General features: G+C 35.1%; 1 protein-coding gene across 2 annotated transcripts in view; it reads right to left on the bottom strand.

Annotated features, from left to right (window-relative positions):
- The window catches only part of LOC150077274 (uncharacterized), a 136,323-nt gene that overhangs the window by 5,183 nt on the left and 108,693 nt on the right, over nt 1–22,447 (bottom strand). For both annotated transcript variants that reach the window (XM_090386430.1, XM_090386431.1), the window contains 2 exons: nt 21,730–21,841; nt 13,608–13,916 (listed from right to left, as the gene is read on the bottom strand). In XM_090386430.1, the coding sequence (XP_090242556.1) occupies nt 13,608–13,916; nt 21,730–21,841 (421 nt within the window). The remainder of the gene's footprint in view (nt 1–13,607; nt 13,917–21,729; nt 21,842–22,447) is intronic.

Below are 22,447 nucleotides of genomic sequence, written 5' to 3'. Positions count from 1 at the left end.
CCCTCATCAGAAACCAACTTGGCAAATTAATCTAAATATGCCTCTGCAGCATCATGGTCTGTAGAAGCCTTTTTTCCACAAACATTCAGCCTATGAATGCCATGCCTTTGTTTAAATCTGTAAATCTATTATAAAGGAATAATAGTGGAAACTTTTCACTGATGCTGCCTAATCCATTCAAGCAACACTGTCCATACCTACATTCAAATGGTGTAAAGTTTTGCTTGTCCATTAATTTAGGCACATCACTGTCACTGTAGAATTTAAGTCTGTTTCCTGATATCACAGAAACATGTACCAACACCATACTCCTCACTCAAATGCCACACTGAAGCACCGTTATCAAGTCTCATAAGTGCAAAATGTTTCCTTTTAGACATGGTATTAAATGAAAATTAAATGGGACAAATCACATAAGTGTAGAGGGGCAAGTGTACACAGCAGCTGTCATACAGAAACTGACATGCTGTTGATTGCTATGATTCATGCTATATTCTGCAACTGCAGATTGTCAGAGCCTGCCAGATTTGAAACTAGCCAGTTTTCTGGAAGCTGGATAAATGTTCTGGTACCTGTATATAGTGGTCATATTAGGACAGCATCTCACTCAAATTTATACAACTTCTGGCATAGAAGATTTTGTAATAAAGTTACCAAAATAAGAGTGAACTAAGATTATATATAGGATTATAATCTAGGAATCTATTACTAGAGGATTGCCAGGAGTACAAATAGTCATGTTTATATAAGAATGGATGAAATGGGAAGCATTTCTGGCTGATACTGTATCAGCTTGCTTTCTTGCATCATCTACTACTAATGATGCTGATTAGAAAAAGAAACAGCTTATACAGTATCAAGCCCAAAACTGGCTGAAGAGCAATTGACTCATTCACTCAGTAACCACTTAAAATTTCAAGTGGTCTGAGAGATAACATTACATAAGCATCTAGCTTACTTAATGCAAGAAGGTTGAAACATCAAGTTTCAATGTAGATTCTTAGTTTTCAGATCTTCTTCTTCTTTAATGCTGCCGAATGGCGTTTGCGACTTCGTTTTGATATTGTTCTCTGTCTAGCGCTGCGTGTAGAATTTGTGCTGTTGTCATGTGAAGCCAGGTGTTGATGTTATCTAGCCATGCCATTTTCGGTCTGCCTGGGCGTTTCTTGCCTTCGATCTTTCCCTCCAGGATGAGTGGTAGTAGATGATATTTTTGTTGGTTCCTAGCGATGTGACCTAGGTATTTGCATTTCCTGCTGATGATGGTTTTGAGCAGGTCCCATTCCGTGTGCATGTCCTGCAGGACCTGTGCGTTGGTTATCTTGGCTGTCCACGGAATTTTCAGCATTCTTCGGTAGAGCCACATTTCGAAGGCCTGGAGCTTTTTTGTAGTGGCTGATGTTAGAGTCCAGGTTTCTACACCGTAGAGCAGTATTGGCCAGATGTAGCATTTCAATGTGCGTAATTTGAGCACGATGTTCAAGCTTCTGTCGGTGAGGAGGGTTCTCCATTTGGTGAATGCCTGCCTGGCTTGTTCAATTCTGCTTTTGATTTCGGCCTCATGGTTCAGCTGGTCATCAATGAGCACTCCGAGATACTTGAAGCGGTGTATTTGCTCTAATTTTTCGTTGTTTAGTTTGATCGTGATTTTGCTTGCAGTCCTGCTGACCTTCATCACCTTTGTTTTCTTTTTGTTGATTCGTAGCCCCCATGCTTGGCTTCCTATGTCCACTTCGTTCAAGATGGTCTGTAAATCTTGTTCTGAATCCGCTATTAGTGCTGTGTCATCGGCATATCTTAAGTTATTGATGTAGTGTCCGTTAACTTTTATGCCGATGTTCTTGTCAGCCAGTGTTTGGTCGAAGATCATTTCCGAATAGATGTTAAAAAGAATGGGAGATAATGGACAGCCTTGCCGGACGCCTTTTTTTTATTGGAATTGGGTCTGTCAGATCATTGTCATAGCGAAGCCGGGCTGTTTGATTCCAGTAGAGAGTTGTAATAAAGTTGATATCATTGTTTTCAAGCCCAAGTTTTCTCAGTCGGTCAATTAGGCGGTCGTGGTCTACTGAATCGAAGGCTTTCTCGTAGTCAATAAAACATATATACACGTCTTTTTGATGTTCATAGCACCTTTGTAGCAATATTTGTAAACAGAAAATTGCTTCTCTGGTGCCTAGTCCCCTGCAGAATCCGAACTGTGTGTTTCCTAGTGCACTTTCGCACTTACATCTTATCCTTTGCTGAATCACCTTGAGGAAGACTTTTAGCACCTGGCTAAAAGTCTTCTAGAAGTTTTCAGATAGATACTGAAATTAATAGAATTTTTGGGAAGAACATTGTGCCCAATTAATCTCTTCTCTGTATACTTTTCAATAATAACTATCTTAAATAAGGTTCCTAACTGAAACAAGTACTGTATATTCAAAGTTAACTTTGACCATTTTTATATGGTGAGATAATCACCTCTTCCTGCTGAATAAAATTCCTTTTTTACTGATAAAACCTTGTCAGTAGTCCTAGCAGCCTGTCTAGGCTACACTGAACTTTTATCAACTAGTACAATTATAGGTCTATTAGCTACCTAAATAGGCATGTTGTATTAAGATTACTACCAAAATCTAGTGCCTTGTCTTTATCAAAGACAAATAGTAATTTATATTTTTTAGCACACTTAATTTTAGATTTTATTGAAATACATACTGTCAATAGCCACCCTATACAACTGTATCAGTATCACAAATTTGAAATGCCTATCATTAAGAGGCAAGGGCCCACAACCAAACCCTGTTACTCCACTCAAGTTCGTTTATAACAGCCTCCTATAATTTTATATTCTTTTCCATAAGGAAAAGACTGACATATTGCTCCAATTTATGTTGTAGTTCATATGAAAATAACAAAAGAAAAAGCTTTACTGAAATCTTATGTTATCTCAATTATAATGTTATTCTTGTTCATGATTTTCCAGCCCAAGATTGACAGTATTAGCATAGGCATACAATGCAAGAAAAACTTATGCAGCATCAGCCAAAAAACCCTTTCATTTCACCCCTCCATTTGTTCCAAATGCCTGTCCAGCTCAGCCTTAAATTTATTTAGGCTATCAACTTCCACAACAAAAGATGGAAGCCTGTTCCAATCATCTACCTGCTGGCTAAAGGCAAATTTCTGCACATCTATTCTACAACTATCTTTCCCCAATTTGAAATTGGGCCCCACAGGTTTAGTCTGAGCAAGAATCCCATCAGCATTCAGCTTACTCAACCCATTAAGGCCTTTATACACCTCAATCAGATCACCTTGCAGGTGCCTACTCTCCAAGTTATGAAATTTATGGTATAATATAGCCATGTATTGTCATCATACAGAATTCCCTTTGAGTTTCTAGGCCTTTTCTTGCTGTATACACATTATTGAGAAGCAAGTTGCTATAATACTGAGCATTTGTATGAGATGATACAAAATTAGCAAAAAAAAAAAAAAAACTTTTCTGAATACTAAAAGAAACTTATGATCTTGCCAATTTTTGGGTGATAAGAATCTTTATTGGCACCATCCACATTGGAAATAATTCTCAATCAAATCCATTATAACTTTAGTTACAGGTTATAGAATTTCTTTAGTTCAGATGTTTGGTAGAAACAGTAACATGTTTTTGGTTGAATACCAGCACCTTTCTTTAAAGATGCTCATCTAATGATTATATATACATTAGATGTCACTAATTAGTTAACCAAAATTAATTTCAGTGCAGTGAATGTACATGTCTGATAACTTCCAGCTACAGAAGACCATTTAGGTTAGCAACCTTGCTCAGTCTTGAGAAAAACTAGTTCCCATCATTTGCATATATGTCTACTTTCACTTTCCTTGTTTGTTTGTGAATTTTTTTAGGTGCAGCGGAGTCTATGGCCATAGTGCACCTTTCACTTTCCTTTTAACAGTTGATGGCCCCACTATTACTGAGTGGGGAACTCAGTCAGTGATAGTGGGGCCACCTTATACTGCCTAATAAGGATGAGGATATAGCTGTGTCAGGGACTTAGCAGTGTTCTATCATTTGTCACAGCATTATCATTCTGGTGCACACCTATAAAAATGTCAAAGTAAAAACATTTAACTAACCTCATATTTACCAATTAATCAGTAATCTTTCTCTATAGTTCAACATGAGAATGCATATGATACTAGCTCTTTTGGCTCTAATGGCTAGGTATGCCAAAGGCTGATTATAGTTGTAATGAAATTGTCTGTTATAAAGAAACATGCATTCTGAGGTAATGCTGGAGAGAAAAATCCAAATCCTATTGGAAAATATGGAAGAAAGACTATACATGAATTGGAAGAAAAATTAAAGTTCTTTTCAGCATCTTTAAAGTGGAGGCTTTCTGTTCAATAAATTCTGCTTAAGATTCATGTAGAGCTGTATTCTTTTATCTTCCAATACATTACCTTGTGGAAAAATTTCTTGTTAATTCAGTTAATTCTATAGCTTCATTTGTAGAGTTATGCTGTAGGAAACTACAAGCAAATGCTGCCACTTAGCAAGTATATTACCAGTTTTATCAACAGCTATTACAATTTCAGATCCTCAATCTGAAATGGTTGAGGCACTTCAAACAGAACAAGTTTGCTGCTACCAGTAGCAAAGTAAAGCCTTTCCATAAGTAGCAAAGACTTCAGTATAGACCAGTAGGCAGGCTTTTGGTATTAAATACTGTTGATACAGTGGCTTAATTTATTTAGAAGATTGATATCATTGGAAATTAATCAAAAGGTTAGTCAACTATTGAAATAAGGTTCTGTGTTATGAACTTTAGACAATGGATTTCAGTTAGTATCTATAGAGCTGTAGATATGATGAATGAAGATTTATTAAAAGTGATCAGTAATATTTTATTATCAACACCAAACAGTACTGCACTGTTAAATAATATCAGGAAATTAATCAAAAAGTTTTAGAAATCCAAGTATATATTAAAGATTCAAAACTTAAACTGCAGAATAAAGAGAAATTAAACTAGAAGTATGAATTATTCTATGGGAAACAAGCTGTAAAATTCATTTTCTGAAAATATCAAAAGCTAAACAAGATCAGGAATAAGACCTATTTACATTAATCAAGAAAAATGTGTGGGAACAAGTTTTAGTCTGGTATAAGTGCAGTCAGACCTCTATATAAAATCTATTGTTCCCTTGAATAAATCTGTCAAACAGAAATTTCATTATAAAGAAATTACCTTTTCAACAATGAAAAATACTGAAAATTCAAAAAGAGTAAAAGATGGGAAATAAATCAGAAATAAGTGGGAATGAAAACTTAACATTTTAAAGCAAATAATTTAATATACAAATATTGAATATGGCTAGTTACATGATGCACATATATTAGTTCTTTTAATTGTTGTAAAATGTTTTTTTTGTACACTGGATTCTACTATACATTATTCATAAAAATGTTCATGTTTGTTTAAACAAATTGTCATTTTCTTCACACTGAAGGCCTCTACAAAGATTAAAATTGTGCCAACATTTGTTTAGAAGATTTAATATTGCCATCATTTTCATCCAATTTGTAGTCTATATTCACTAGTTCTTTAAATAAATACACTCCAAAATGTTTGGAGTTGCTCATATTCAGCTACTATGACATTATCAACTCCTAAAAATTTGTCAAGAACAATTTCTCCACTGATCAAACCTCACTTGGAACTCTTCCCAAGATTGCTCAATGTCTTGTAATAGTTCATCCCTCTCACTTAATTGGCATCTCAGCAAAACTTCCTTAAATTTAATTGTTTCCATCACATCAACTCCACACTTTTGCCAACCCTGATGTGCACATCTGCAAATTTATAACAGAATCTATAAGCTGGTTTCTACTTTTTTTTCAGAATGTGCCTTCGGTAGTGCATTTTCAAATCCTTGGCCCATTGGCTGCAGTTTACACAAGGTATTCAGGGGAAGAAAGTGAGCTTCACTCTTCAAAATTTGAGTGAAGATGAGCAGGGCAGTTGAGTGTGTTTTGTCATCTTTCCATTAAAATATAAAATCCACTACTCAAATTTTGCCTCTTTCCAATATTTTTTGTTGTAGGCTAACAAACAACTTTACTCCTTTGAAACAGTGGGTTGTTTACTTTTGCCTATTACCAAAAGCTTCAGTTTTTCATTATCAGCCATAATTTTATCAACCAAGACAAATTCTTACTATTTTTACCACCTAAACATTTATCATCTTTAAAAAAGTCAGTCTTGTTTGGCAAACATTAAAAAATAGACCTGTTTCATTAACATTGGATATGCATTTGGGCTCAGTCCTCCATAATTTTTTTCAAGGAATTTTTTCCAATGGGGTTTTCTTTGATTGCAACTCCACTTTCATCAGAAATGTTTTTAAAGTAAGCCATGCACTCTAAATTTGTCCAGCCAACCAGAACTGGCTTGGATTGTTTTATGCCCCAAGAAAGATGTGTACTCCATAACCTTTTCTTTTATTAATGGTCCTGATATCTGCACATTTGTCTCAAATCAACTTCATGCACTAAAAAAAACTGCTTCATATACATCTTCACAGGCATGATTTTGCATGTTTCTGACAGGGCCTGTTTCCTCAAACATTTTGAAAATTGGGACAGTGGCTAACACACCACTGGCAGGAATACCAAATTTTAAAGCAATCTTTTTAATGCACTGATTACCATATTAAGCACTCAGTTTTTCACACTACACTCAAGGATTTTCCTCTTACACTGTAAGGGTTACTTTCACAGCAGCTAAAACAAAACCAATTTAGGAGCCACTTGTACCTACCATATAAACAGACAGGTGAAATTTAGTGAAAGAGTAATGACTCATTTCTTCAGAACATGAATTTGTGATAAAAGGAAAATCTCTTAATTCTCTTGTAATCCTATTAGAGAATAGGAAACATACTGACCAGAACCAATGTCCACACCAGGAATATGCCTGAATCTTTGCCAGTGGCTATGGATACAGTTACCAGCATCACTTTTCTGTACATTAGTGTATAGGTTTTATTTTTTAGCCATTGCTGTTCCACTTCTGGGCAAAGGCCTCTCCCAAAACCTTGGGTCTTTCTATCCTGTGCTGTGGTTGGCCAGTTTCCTCCTGCAGGTTTTAACAGGAACCTGCTAATTGCAGCATGTTTTAGCTCTGCATTTGTGGAATTAATGCCTTTAGTTCTTAAAAGCTAAAGGGCTCAAAAGCCAAATTGCTCAAAAACACTGATGAAAAGATTCACTAATATCATTTATCTTGATTGTTATTAATGCAACAACCCTAGTCTTGATTTTTGCCAAATTTGTTAGCAAATTGTGGATTCAGATTCATTAAAAAAGGATGAAATTTAATAAGGTTTAATATATGGATCTCACTTTAGTATTGTGGAGAAAAGTCCCACAGAACAATAGCCCTTAAAATCTAAAGAGCTGAATTCAGCATCAGCTTTATTGCCTAAGTGCAAACAGTGATTACCCAACTGCTATTCCCTTTAACATTCTAGTAACCAAATGCTAATCATGAGTTAGCATTACTGATATGGTTTATTTAAGTGGATAAAAGCCTTTGATTTTTAAAGGCTTCTACCTTCCCCTCTCCTTTAATTAAAAGCTAGCCTCATTTGAGAAACTTTACAGAATACAGGCAATCAAGATCAAAAACTTTTCAGCAGTGATGTAAGGAAGCAAACTTGTAATACCAACCAAGAAAATAGTGAAATAAAAAATGAAAATTTAAATTGAACCAATCACCCTCTCTCCCTTCATGTACCTATCTTTTAATCCTTCAAATTTAGATAAGCTTGACCATCCAAAAGGTAAGCAGGAGTTTAATTCTAGATTTCCAATTACAGTAGAGTATATACCAAAAATTTTACACCCCTTATGCAAGTCAAAATAAACATTTCATCAGTTCAGTTTGCTAAAACCTTAAGGCCTTAATCAGGTTTCCACAGGTTTAGAACACTAAATCTTAAAAAATACCTCTTGATAAGAATACTCCTGTGCCCTTAACTAATCTTTTCACTCTTCTCTGTACTCTTTACAATAGATCCACATCTTTCTTAAAATGAGTCTCTTCAGGCATTAAGCCTTTGTATAAAATATTCAAATTTTTATTAAAAATTGAATAAATGGAATAATCACCTCCATCTAGTGGAAAAAAGTCAGGATACCATTGACAACCCTATAAGCTGTCCTAGTAACCTCAAAAAAAAAAAATTTACTGTAGTTACTTCAAAGTTGTTTTTATTATCTAGTATTGGTTTTGGTGGCACCCAAGTAATATTGTAGGATTACTGCTACACAGATAAGACCTTGCACTTGTAATTAAATCTCAGCTGCCATTTAAGCTAATTTCAATCATAAAGTAGTATATATTGTTCATTATCAATTATCCTATCCACCTTTTTATCATAAGCTTAATTTCACTTTAAATACCTATGTTGCTATCATTAGCAAGTGACTAAGAACTGAATCTTATGGGATCCAGTCATCAGTTCATAATGAGTAGTGGTCACTACTTACTACTGAAAATAAGTACTTCCTACCACTTAACCATCCTTTTATCCATAGGATTTCTCTTGATGCTAAACTGCTCCAATGTATGCAATTGTTCATTTAAAACTATGAAGCTTCACAATCCTAGTAAAATGTCAGTTATTCCCTTTTTCCAATTTTTAATAATTTAGTAAGTCATATGATATGCCCTTAAAGCCATGCTATCATTCCCTTAACTGTGGATCCTTAAGAATCCACAGTTCTTAGTTAAGTCCTTTGGAAGTCAAAATGGGTCTATAGTTTGCCACCCTTTGACTAGGACTCATGGTTAGATATGTCCATAGGGACATGGCCTGAATCCAAGGATGCTCTAACAATTAAGTTTCCTTAGATCAGCTGCTTTCCTCAATTGTCAGCTCCGGGTGACTTCATTGTCAATTTGCATCTAGCCCCTTCAATTATCAAATTCGTTTAACCACTAAACCACTGGTATCCTCAGTTTTTAAAACTTCCTCATGTGAGGATGGATGCCAAATATTTAAGCTAATTAGCAAATTAGCTTTAGTATTATTGTTGGTTAAGGGCAATTTGTTTCTTTTACTGCTAAAAAATTTTGCACTAAGTTCATCTAAATCTACTTAAGCATGCCTAACCACCTCAGTAACTTTATTACAGACTAATGTATAGTCTAGAATTCAATGTCTGCTGAATAATTTCTTCTGCCATCAAGATAAAATCCAGTCTCATCCATTTGTTTACACCTCAATCTTTATTAATATAAAAAGACATTTCCACAATAAGCTACTGCAACAAGATCTAGAAAAATTAGGTCAAATAAGCGAAGTAAATGGCAGTTTAAGTTTAACATTCATAAATGCAAGATACTGTACATAGGTAGCAGTAACTAGATTAATATACCAACTTGCAGTATTACACTCAGTGTAAAGTGAAAAAGACTTGGTAACTGCAGTCAGATATGAAGTTCTGAGCAGTGCAGATAGGCTGCCAGAACTAGCTCATAGGATTTTGTCAATGATAAATGAACTCTGCTAGCAGGGATAAAGTGATTATCCCTTTGTAAAAAAGGCCATGGTTAGGCCACATCTAAAAAAGATGTTACCAAGAAAGGCTTCAATTCTAAAAATTGAAGCATCTGGAGACTAGGCACCAGCAAGGAGATCTGATTAAGATGTTTAAAGCCTTGAATGGATTGAGCAAGTTCAATGTTGATGGCACTCTTCCTCTTGCTGATACTATATACACAAGGAGGCATACATTCAAATTAAAGGATGGATTGTTGCAATATAAATGTAGAGAAGTTGCCTTCAGTTAGCAGGTGGTTGATTGTTGAAATCAAACTGCAATCTGTTGTGGAAGTGTATAGTTTGGATAAATTCAAGGAAGAACTAGACAATTATTGGAGGGGATGGGCATGTGATGTAGGAAGTTTTGGCCAATGCTTTAAGCTTGTTCTCTTACATTGTATGCTAATACTGCTGGACCAACCTTAGAATACATGCCACAGGATAACATGCAACTCATGACTTGCATAGGAGTTGCTTAGAACAATTTTCTAATTATGGTATCCTTGGACAAACCATTGGAAGTGGATCTTGCAGCAGCCAGTAAGATAAGAATTAAAATATTATAAAATTCAAATATGTTCACACATGAATAATACTGCTCTTATTTCCCCTTAAACTGATCTGTTGGTAATAATCACCTTTGCTATTGGCAAGCATCCTTTTTCTAGTCACCCTATCTTTATTAAAAAACAGGCATTTCTTTTAAGCTGAAACATCAAGGTTATCTAAATGCAATAGACATTTAAGCAAACTAGCAATTTAATTTTAACCAATAATTTGCTTATTTCTAATATTACTGACTAATTCCATTGTCTTGGGTAGAAAGTTTCTACCCAACTCATTCCACTTGAAAGAACCCTATAATATTGTCACTGAAATTCAAAGCAGAAGTCATTCCAAATTAAAGCAGCCATCACTACTAATTAGTTATGGCTTTGGATCATGTGTTGTAATGGACAATACATAATTTTGGCATTTATTAAAATAAATTATTCATATTGACAATTTCTGATTAAGGCCAGAATCATTGAAATGATTATGGAATAACTTAGAAATTAAAGTTCAGAAATGAACTTATTAGCCCTCTAGCAGGCACAATATTTAGACCTAAATTGGTACATGAACCAAAACTAAAAGAAAAATGCATGGGATACATAAAAAAAAGAAATCTATAGTAGATAGAAACTAATCTGCAATCAAGTCAAAGGAGGTTAGTCAAGCTAAGACATTACAAGTTTCTGGAAAAGAATGCAAAGCAAGACTTCACTTATATTAACAGTAAAAGGGATTGAATTAACATTGATCCACTTGACATTTATGGTTTAACTGTTGATGATCCTGCTCAAGTTGCTGACAAACTGAAGTTATTTTGCATCTACATTCACACAATCTTTAGGGAAGGAAATTGCCAGAAGTTAAATCTAACAGGAGCTAAATGATTGTGATAACAGAGGAAAGTCATAATAAATTTTAGAAGCTACAAAAAAAAAAAAGCACCAAGGGTGGATGGGATCTATCCTATTAGATTAAGGGAAGCAGCAAAGGTAGTAAGCAGAGATTTATGATAATTAAGGGAGTATCTTTGGATTCAGAGGATATCCCTATGGACTGGTTTGGTTTTTTTAGGAGCATTAGCAACTAAGGCCATATTGCTCTGGGAATATGCAGTGGTCATTCCCAGACCTTTCTGCATCCTCCATATTTGGTGGTGACTGGTTCGAACCCTGATCTAATCAAGAAGTGTGTGCTATGCACTGTTGCTCCTTCTCACCTGGCTACGGAGGCACCCTATGGACTGGAGATGCATAAATGTATCCCCTATTCACATAAGGGGATACAAAGGCAACAGTTATAAGCAATTATAGATCTTTTAGCTTGTGTTCCAGGTTACAGAATGGAGTCACTGCTTAAAATACAGGACCATCCAGACAAATGCAATTATACTGCAGTCAGCATGGATTTAAAGGGGCAATCTTGTCTGACTAATCTAACTGGATACTATGGTGCTGTAAAAAAGGAACTAAAAGCAAAAAAATTGACATGTACTTGGATTTCAGAAGAGCTATTAATACAGTTGCATGTAAGAGACTGCTGTACAAATTAGAGAACTGTGGCATTAGGGACAATACTACTGCTATAGATAAAGGGATGATTGAGAGAAAACTGGTTAATGTTATTAGTGGAGTTCAAGACTCAGTGCTGGGCCCATTGTTTCTGTTAAAGGTATGCCAAACTTAATGTCTAAGTTTAAAGATGCAAAGGCTGGCAAGGTGGTTAATGATAGTAATCAAGATAACCTACTATAATATCTAGAAAAATTGGGCAGATGGGCTGAGAAGTGGCAGATGAAGATTAACATTGACAAATTCAAGATACTGAATATGGGTAGTAAGTAATACCAGATGAACAACAGTTTAGTTAAGTTGCTAAAGACAACAATAAAGTTCTATCCTTCCTACTTCAGTAATATTAAATAAGAGAAATTTATACCTTGCTATAGGAATGCTCCTCAACCCCCAACTTAGCCATTATGAAAAAAAAAGTGGTTAAAGTTAGTAATGCAATATTACCATAATTTATTATCAATAAGTACTCTTGTTCAATTCCCATTATTTATCAATTGCTAAGAAAGCAAAAGCAAAGTCTATGCACACCAAACCACCCAAGTCTAAACCAACAACTCAATCAGACAATTTTCAAATTTTCCTCATTTTTAGTTAAACTTAAGTTTAACTAAAGATTCCAGTCCGATTGCAAGTTGGTTTTCTTCACTTTCCTTTCTTAGCAGTTGATAGATAATGGGATAGATAACCATTTTTTCATAATGGTTAACTGGATAAGCTGGTGTGAGTTGGCTGAAGAGCATTCCTATAGTAAGGTATGAGAACTTTTCTATTTAACTATATTTAAGGTAGTAGAAAATGAACACTCTGAGGTAGTTGTGCATTCAGATATGAAGTAATGCAGACAGGCTGCCTGGACATCATGGGTTTTGTCAATGATATTCAGGAAGTTCACTAGCAAGGATAAGGAGGTGATTACCCTTATTGTATAAGGCAACTTTTAGGCCACATCTTGGGTACTGCATACAGGTCTAGAGGCCTCAAGATTTTTGAGGGTATAAAAGGGTGGTGTTACCAAGAACAGCTTCAGTTCTGAAAATTGTAGCATCTAGACTAGGCACCTGTTAGGCACTGATTAATGTGTTTAAGATTTTGAATAGATTGAGCAAGCTCAATACTGATGGCATTCTTCTCCTTGCTCAGACTATTCACATGAGTGGAGAAATATTTGAATTAAGGATGGTTGCAGGATAGGTGTGCAAAAATATTCCCTCAGTGAGCAGATGGTTGATTATTAGAACTAGCTGCAATCTGGTGTGGTAGTGGGTAGTTTGAATAAATTCAAAGAACTAGACAAAATATTGGAGTTGATGGAAGGATGTTTAAGCTTCCTTTCATATTTGCCACTACTAATATTAAAATAGTAGGTGCACTATATAGTCAGTTTTTTGGGAAATATAGAATTGTATATTTTTGTTCCATCATAAGTTTTAGTATCAGCAGTCCATCCAGAGGTCTTACTATCTCAATTTCAGTGAGATGAATAAGAAATTGAAACCAATGTTCTACAAAAAATTAGCATAGGAATAAGCATGCAATATTTTATCCCAAGATTAGTATTACTTTAAATGATGCAGATTGACATTTATCAACTGAAAAATCTTAATTATCAGCATGAGTTGTATTATCCCTCTAGTATAATAATTTCAAATGCTACTACAGAGTTAAATGATAATTATTTATCATTAACCAATATGACATTAACCTAATGAAGGTATACCTGCTGGCCTTATTCAATAAAGATGTTTAAAAAATTCTTGAACGGTACTTCTTACCATTGGGTAAACAGAACAGCTCAAGTATAAACAAATAAGGATAAAGATGATCATTTGCCCATAAATTAATATAGGATTGTAAATTTAATATGAAGGTACTTACCTTGTGCTCTTCCCACAGATACTGCAGCCACCACATTTATCTTGGGCATAGGAACAGGTGAGGGTGGCAATTCTGTTTTTGTAGCTTCCTCAAGATATGCCATAACTTCAGATTGTGAATAGTGTGGAGGCATATCTGAAACAGAGATTGGAGGCACTGTTTGCTCTTTTACAGGTGGTGCCACTTGATATACTGGAGTTGGTACTGGATAATATCCTGGCTGTATAGGTGGCAGTGACTGAGAAACTGGTGGATATCCAGGTTGTAATGGAGCTACTGGTGGATATCCAGGCTGCAAAGGGGGTATAACTAAGAAAAGTAAAGATGAAATTATTAATATTTGTCAGATCAATTTGATCCATACAATTGAATTTTTCACTGGTTTAATTCAAGGTTTAAATATTGGTGTCCAAAAGTGATCTAGATAATAGATTTACCAGTATTATTTATGATAATAATAATATAAACCAAGCATTACTTAGTTCTTGTTTGGAACTTAAAATGTTTAGTATTCTTGATGCAAGATTGGTAAGACATGTATATAAATACTAAATACTTATCTGAAAAGTTTTGGAAGTATTCATAGTACCTAGAGCTAATTTGAATTTAGTAGTATCTTAACCTATCTATTCCCTCCAATAGATAGTCCTTGAATTTAAGCTATAAACTTCCACAATGGCTGGAAGTTTGTTCTAGCCATCAACTACCCACTGGCTAAAGGCAACTTCTGCACATTATTCTGCAACAATCCTTCAGTTTTAATTCATACTCCTATATATATAGTCTGAGCAAGAGGAAGAATCCCATCAGCAATGATGCTTGCTCAATCCATTAAAAGCCTTAAACACCGTCAGATGTAGAATAGATGTGTGGAAATTTGCCTTTAGCCAGTGTGGTTAATTACTGGAACAAACTTCCATCTGTCGTTGTAGAAGTTGATAGGTTAAATAAATTTAAGGAGGAACTGGACAGGCATTTCGAGGGAATGGTGTGTTTTTTTGGCTGATGCTGCATAAGCTCATACACTTGCTTTCTTGCATCACATGCCACTACTACTACTACCACCTTGCAGGTACCTAGTCTCCAGATACTAGAATTTGCAGAACTAAAGCCTTTCTTGGTGATAGCACCCCTTTGTTTCCCTCAATCTTGTTGCCCTTCTCTGTACTTGTTCCAGCAGCTCTATCTTTCCTAAAATGAGGCCTTTAGACCTATATGCAGTACTCAAGATGTGGCTTGACCATTTTGGTCAATGATACAAGCTTGCATAGCAGCCAAAAGATTAACTTTCCACTTCACTTGGCCATCCCTCTAATGGTTTTTCCAAGCTATCCACCTCTAGCAGTGTTGGTTACAACCAGTGAAGGCAAATTTGCACATCAACCTGCAACTAAACTTTCAATTTATCTCTTCATGTGTTTAGTGTAAGCAAGAGAAAGGATTCCATCAACAATTGATGTTTAACTTAATCTATTAGAGGCCTCAGATTAGGTGGCAATTATTCTAATAATTCTTTGGCTGAGTTCTTATACCACCTATTATTGGTAACTGTTTAGCAAAGATTCCAAAAAATCTAAGAGTAGGATGCTTGGTGTATTCTATTACAATTAGTTTAAGAAAAGTTAAACTTGTACTAGGTACAGGGTCTAAGTGACTGAAATTTCAGAAGGAAAAGGAATATTTAAAACAGTTGGTAAGTGTTATTATATTAAACCATTACCTATTCCTTTAATTCTCATTTTAACCTTTACTGGTTCTAGTTTATTATTAGGAAACTTGTAACAGTTAAAGTTTAAAACAAGACAACTTTTGTTAAAACAAGACAAGTTATCCAAACAAGGCTCATGTAGAATTTCAGTATGGACTTTACTTGTTATAAGGAAGAGTTTTTACAGGAATGGAATACACTTGAAGGGTTTTTATTTCTTAAATTATAGCAATCCCAAGCCACACTAGCAAATCCATCCCATTTTTATGTACATTACTGGACCTAAAAAGGCCATTCCATATTACACATCTATATTGTGATCTATAGCAGATTACTATAATAGTCATTGCACATAAGTTGGTTCCAGTCCAACTTATGTGGAATGGTTTACTCAGTACTCAATGAATTAGGATTGTAGCATTTTATCTACAATGGTAGATAAAATGCTACAATCCTATGTATGCAATGGGTGCAGCAATTGCTGATGCTGTTAAGGCAGTGTTCAGTGGGGTGAAATACTAGCTTGGGGGAATATAGACTAATAGATTAGAAGTAGCTACAGGCAAAAGCAATTCTTGCACTGCTTCTATTGGAAGCAAGCAGCAGTATCCTAGAAAGCAAGGTATAATTTCTAAATGGCTGGGGTCCTCTTAGAACAAGGAATTACTGGAATTTTAGAGTTACTGAGTAAAAACAGTACACTACACTACTGTAGTATTTTTAGTCTTAGTACCTTGCATGTATACTACTGCTAGGAGCATAGTAAATAAATTTGAAGTATTGATCAAATCATCAGATGCAGATAGAGGATATCAGACATGGTCTCACTCAAGAGATTCAGAATTTGAATATGTAGGTATAATATGTACAGAAAGGACAGACAGGAAAGGGGAGAGCGATTAAGCTTATTTAAGCAGCAGAAAATCTAAGCAAGTGCATCCAGTACAATATTAGTTAGTCTGACATTACAAACACCAAGAAAACAGAAAGGGTAGTAGTATTATAGGCACAATCATGAGTAATGAACTGTACAGATGGGTAGGCCAGAAAATCAGAATGTCTTTTAATGGGATACTTTCCAGATCTTACTGGACCTTTTGGGTTGGTCACTTGCACAACACTGACTTGTTTTATTTGATGATTGTTTCCTACAGCAGGATGTTAAAGAGAAAATACTCATGTTCTTAGTAACAGCAGTGACCTTTCTAGCATTAAGAATCTGCAGATAAGATCCATTAGGTGACAGGGATCACAGTATATTGATGTGGGATTTATTTCAAGATGCAGGTACTGTCAAAAGCAAGTTGAAAGACTTCTATTTGTGTAAAGGTGACTGTAGCTGTCAGTTTAAATTATGTAGCAGGATCAACTGATGAAGTTACCAACAGCAATTCTATGAGTTGCTGAGGGATGTTATAGAAGTCGGTATGTGCTTTTTATACTGTGATAAAGTTCAAAAGTCTTTGAACTTTGATCTAAATGAACAGATGAATTGAGACTTGGCAGTAAAGAAAAATAAATGAGATGCATATAAATTATCATGTACTATAGATTGATTGCAGACACTAGTCTGCAATCAAGCAGCAAAGAAAGTTAGGCATGCTAAGGCAGATTGAGAAGTCTCTGGCAAAGGAAAGTAGACTTCCTGACTTGTAAAGAAGAGGAAGGGTTTAGTCCACTACATATGAATAGAGCTGGTGCAGCATAAGCCTTAGGCTTGCTTGCACCATATGGCCATTACTAATACTAAGATTAATTGTTGATGATCCCACTGAGGTTGAAAACTAGCTGAATGGGTATTTTGCATCTACATTCACATGAATTTTTTAGGGATAGGAATGCTAGAAAGTCAATTCTGGGGGAGCTAAATGATTGATAACTGAGAGGAAAATGGAAAAATTGAAGCTGAACACAAAGGCAATGGGGATGGTGGGATCCATCCACTTATTGAAGGAGACAGAAAAGTGCAAATAAACATCTAGCCATTATGAGAGCATTGCTGATTCAGGGGAGTTTCCTATGAACTGGAAATGTGTTAATGAACCCTAATTCACAAAAGGATAGATTGAGTAATTATAGACTTAGTCTGACTTCTGTTCCAGGAAACAGAATGGAGTTGTTGTTGTTTTTGGTTTTTAGGAGCATTAGCAACTAAGGCCATATTGCTCCGGGATATGCAGTGGTCATTCCCTGAATGACCTTTCCGCATCCTCCGTATTTGGTGGTGACGGGCTCGAACCCCGGTCTAATCAAGAAGCGTGTGCTACGCACTGCTGCTGCTCCTTCCCACCTGGCTACGGAGGCGCCAGACAGAATGGAGTCACTGATTATAGTAATACAGGAATAGTCATAGCATGGATTTGCTAAGATGCAATCTTGTCTGACCAATCTGATTAGATATTATGACAGTAAACTGGGTTAAAAAATTTATATCATAATTAGATTTCAGAAAAACTTTTGCTACTGTTTGCAAATAAAAAAAAGCTATACAAATTGGAGCAGTGGGCATTAAGAGAAAGTCACTGCTATAAAAAAAATCATTAAGTAGGAGAAGATTGTTTGTCAATAGGCATTGCTCTTCATGGACTAATGTTAACAGAATATCACAGGATTCTGTGGTGGATCCAGTGTTCTGTTTATTAATGAAGGTAAGTCTGCAAATGATGAAGGTTGGCAGGTAGTTAAATCACAATTAGGGTATGCTATTGCAACAAGATCTAGACATTAGGTAGATGGGCTGATAAGTGACAAATGAAGTTTAATATTGACAAAGGTAAGTACTTGCAATGGATGGCAGTAAGCCCAGATTAATGTGCCATCTATGTGGTATTGCACTCAGTAGTGCAGGATGAGACTTGAGGTAATTGTGTAGTCAATTTCTACAAGTGCAAACAGGCTGTCAATATAACTCATGGGGTTTGGTCAATTACATATAGGAATTTTAGTAGCAGGAATAGGGTGATGGTTATTCATTGTATAATCACCTCCCTTTGTATTTGTGGGCACTAAAGCACTCACAAATGGGTTAAATGCATTTCCTCTAGTTTGCAACTAAAAAGGAAAAAGCTAACCCACTAACTTTCTAAAGCATTTCCAAAGCTGTAAATACCCAAGTCCCAGTAGATTGTCTGATCAAAACTAGCAACCCACAAAACTGAAGTCTATAAAGCACTTTATTTTTAAAAAAAGTAACATTTTTGCTCTTTCCTGTACATCCAGATCCTGAAATGGGAGGTTCTAATCTATATACAATGGAAGATGTGGCCTTTATATAATAAATTACTTTGTTCCTACAATCAAAATTCCTGTACATCATAGATAACCACATTTTATTCTAGTTCAATTGCCTGCACTATAGAGAATTGTACAAGGTTAACTTCTTAAATTTGTTACTTTAAGCAAGATTTAGGATTATTATCCTAATGTACATTTTATTCACCAAGATGTTAACTGCCATTTTCAAACCAACTGAATTTGCCAACATCTTCAGGTATCTTGCCTAAGATACCTCAAGATGTTGGCCTTAAAGTTCAAACTAATGGGGAGCTAAGTGATTTTGTAATAACTAAGTGGAGGAGAAATTGAAGTTAAACAAAAAAGCACCTGGGGTGGATGGGATCTATCCAGTTATATTAAAGGAGGCAGCAAAGGAAGTAAGCAAACCCTTAGCCATAATTGAGAGCTTCCTTGGGCTCAGGGGAGGTCACCATGGACTAGTTATGCAAATGTATCACTAATTCACAAAGGGGGGTCAAAAGGTGATACAACTAACTAGACTTGTTAGTTTAACTTGTGTTTTGGGAAAATAATGGAATCACTGGTTAAAGAAGTGTTGCAGGATCATCTAGACAAGACTGCAGTAATAGTTAAGACAGGATGGGTTTGTTAAAGGGAGATCTTGTCTGACCAATTTAATTGGATACTGTGGTCACAAAGGAACTTAATGCCAAAAATAATTTATATCATACTTTGATTTCAGTAAAGCTTTTGATACTGTTGCACATGGAAGACTGCGGTACAAATTGGAGAGGTATGGCATTAAGGGTAAGTTGCTACAATGGATAAAGGGATGGTTGAGTGGTAATCAATGGACACTGCTCTTTGTGGACAAATATTATTAGTGGAGTTCCCCAGGGTTTGGTGTTGGGCTTTGTTGTTTTGTATATTTATCAATGATATTAATAAAGATATAGGCAGTTCTCACTTTAAGAGTTTTTTTCCAAGTATCAACAAATTAAAAAATATGAACATTAATTGCAAAAAATGAATGTTAAACTTATAAATACTGCATTTCAAACCACTTGCATAGTTATAACAGTAGTGTACCCCACTTTTATATTAATTGTTACCATCGTAACACAAAAATATCCTAATGTGAACCCATTGTTTTTTGTTAATTTGTTCCATGACCTCAGAAGTTAATTTTCTGTTAAGCTTTAAAAGGTTTTTTGAGTGCAAATTGTATTAGTTACCAATTCAAATCATTAAAAATGCACTACACTTTCATTGTTATCAGAACAAATTTTGAACAGCTTTGATGTTTTTTTAAAGCACATTTCTGGAGGTCACTACCATAAAACAATTTGTACTTTCAGTTTATTGGGCTTTTCTGTTACTGCAAGCAATTATAAATGGGTAGTAATGTTATTGCATTTGTGAAAATGCTGATAGCCAGATTTGTGGGTTTATGTTATTATGGTGAAATATTTCCCTTTACTGAAATCTTCAATCACATTAAAACAAATTTTCAGAACCTTCTCTTCATTCTTTAAGCTTTGTAAACTTGTTACTACATGCAAATGTAGTAGTTGCAATTTGTGCAATCTGTTAAAAAATGCTTATGCATGCTAATGAAATTTATAAATAAAATATCTTGGAAACAAACATCTTGAAGCATTTCTGAAGATTGATTTTTGTGGCACAAAAACAGCAAGGTTATAGTGTGCCACAAAAAGGTGAAAATTCATGGATTTCTAAAGACTACTTATGCAACAAATCAAGTGCTGAGCCAATAATGAGTGATCAACATGTGTGCATTTAGTCAATGACTAAGCATTAACATTTGTAAGTCAAATAATTTTATAATTTGCTTGATTTTATAGACTACCTTTTAATTTCTTTGGGTAAATCAATCATTGTTTAAACAAACTAATTAGCTAATTAATTTCATTGAGAACTTAACCCCTATTTTTAACGTTGTCTATGGGAAATAAATTCCCACTTTACGAGTGGGTGCTAGGAACAAATTAACTCCTAAAGTCAAGAAATACCTGTATATCAGGTTTAATGTCCAAGTTTGCAGATGATACAAAGGTTGGCAGGGTTGTTAATGACAATAAAGAGTATGCTACTCCAACTGGATCTAGATAAATTGAGAAAAGTGGCTGAGAAGTGGCAACTGAAGTTTAACATTGACAAATGCAAAGTACTGCATATGGGTAGCAATAACTGAAGACAAATGAACAAACTGTGTGGTACTATACTCAGGGAAGTGGAAAGTGAAAAAGACCTGGGGTAATTGTGCAGTCAAATATTAAGTTTTCTGAGCAGTGCAGACAAGTTGCCAGGGCAGAACAGGAAGGCAATGGTCAGGCCACACCTAGAGTACTGTGTATAGGTCTGGAGGCCTCATTTTAAGGAGGATGTAGAGTTGCTAGAATGAGTACAAAGGGCAATAAGATTGGTGAGGGGGAACAAGGGGTGCTCTTACCAAGAAAGGGCTAAAGTTCAGAATATTGCAGTGCCTGGAGAGTAGGCACCTGTGAGGTGATCTGAGTGAGGTATATAAGGCCTTGAATGGGTTGAGTAAGCTGAATGCAGATGGAATTCCTCTTGCTCAGATTAAGAACCTGAGGGGCAGATTCAAACTGAGGAAAGTTGTAGAATAAATGTGCAGAAATTTGCCTTTAGCCAGCAGGTAGTTGATTAGTGGAACAGACAGTTTATTTGAATACACTAACTTAGTGTATACAAATATTACTCTGCTAATAGATAATTTGTTCCTTATTTTTATTAGCACTTATATAAACATCTATTCCAAAGGCCAATATAGGTTTGCACAACTAAATTAACCACTTAACTATCCTTCTTGCTTTAGATGAAAAAGCCTTTGTGAAAGCTTACTTTGTCATTTTAATTCATTAAAATGAAGCACTTTAAATTACGTAAACCATTTAAGTGATTGTCCATCATTACTTGGTTTTAAACCAAGTTAAAAACTTATTTCTAACACCACATGCATATGCTAATACTTAATTTACACATTAAAATTTAATACAAAACATGCTATTAAGCAGAGAGGAACTAGCTTTTACTATCAAAAAGACATTATACAGACAGACAATTTATCCAAAAATACCAATCATTCTAAAAATGAAGTTAGACTATACTTCATTTTTAGAATGATTTACTTACCTGGCTGCATCTGAACATTTTGGATAACAACATTTGTTCCACCTGCTGATACTGCCTTTGGTTTTCTTCTCAAATGCCAGTAGAGAGTGAATGCACTGTACAACATTAGAACCTAATAATGTCAAATATCTACATTAGACATTCTCTTGGAGACTATTTATAGGTTTCTTACTGAGGATAGTCTAGAACTAGAAAAATCTCTGCTAAAGAATTACATTTAATAAGGCCTACAAATTTCACCTTTTAGAAAGGCTCCAAGGCCTTGAAGCCTATGATTATTCTTAGGAATGTTCACTGAATTGGATAAATTAAGACTATAAATAGTATGTTTATTTGTGCAATAATTTGGTAAATGAAAGTGGGATAAATAGACCATAAGTATTCTAGTACAGTTTACTACTAAGGAAAATATTCAATAAAACTTCAAACATCTATAAACTAAGCTAAATACCTGTACATTACCCTTGGCTTAAACTTGAAGAGGGGTGCATCAGTTTTGTCATCAGCTTGGAGTCTGACATCTAAAGATAGGACAGGAACAAGTTCATAAGTGATGAAGCAGCACTGACAGTTTTAAAGACTTCTAGTGCCATGTCTCATTAACACTGGTTTCTGTCTAAGCAGTATTTTAATTTACTAAATTGCCATCTTGCCCACTGACAAATACATTGTTCAAGGCTAATTACCTGATCACAAATTTTCACCATACTGTATATGG

The sequence above is a fragment of the Mastigoproctus giganteus genome, chromosome 12 (genome assembly GCF_048544385.1).
Source record: "Mastigoproctus giganteus isolate SK-2022 chromosome 12, ASM4854438v1, whole genome shotgun sequence".
NCBI lineage: Eukaryota > Metazoa > Arthropoda > Arachnida > Uropygi > Thelyphonidae > Mastigoproctus > Mastigoproctus giganteus.
Note: the sequence above shows the minus strand (reverse complement) of the source record. Positions and strands in the feature narration are given on the sequence as shown.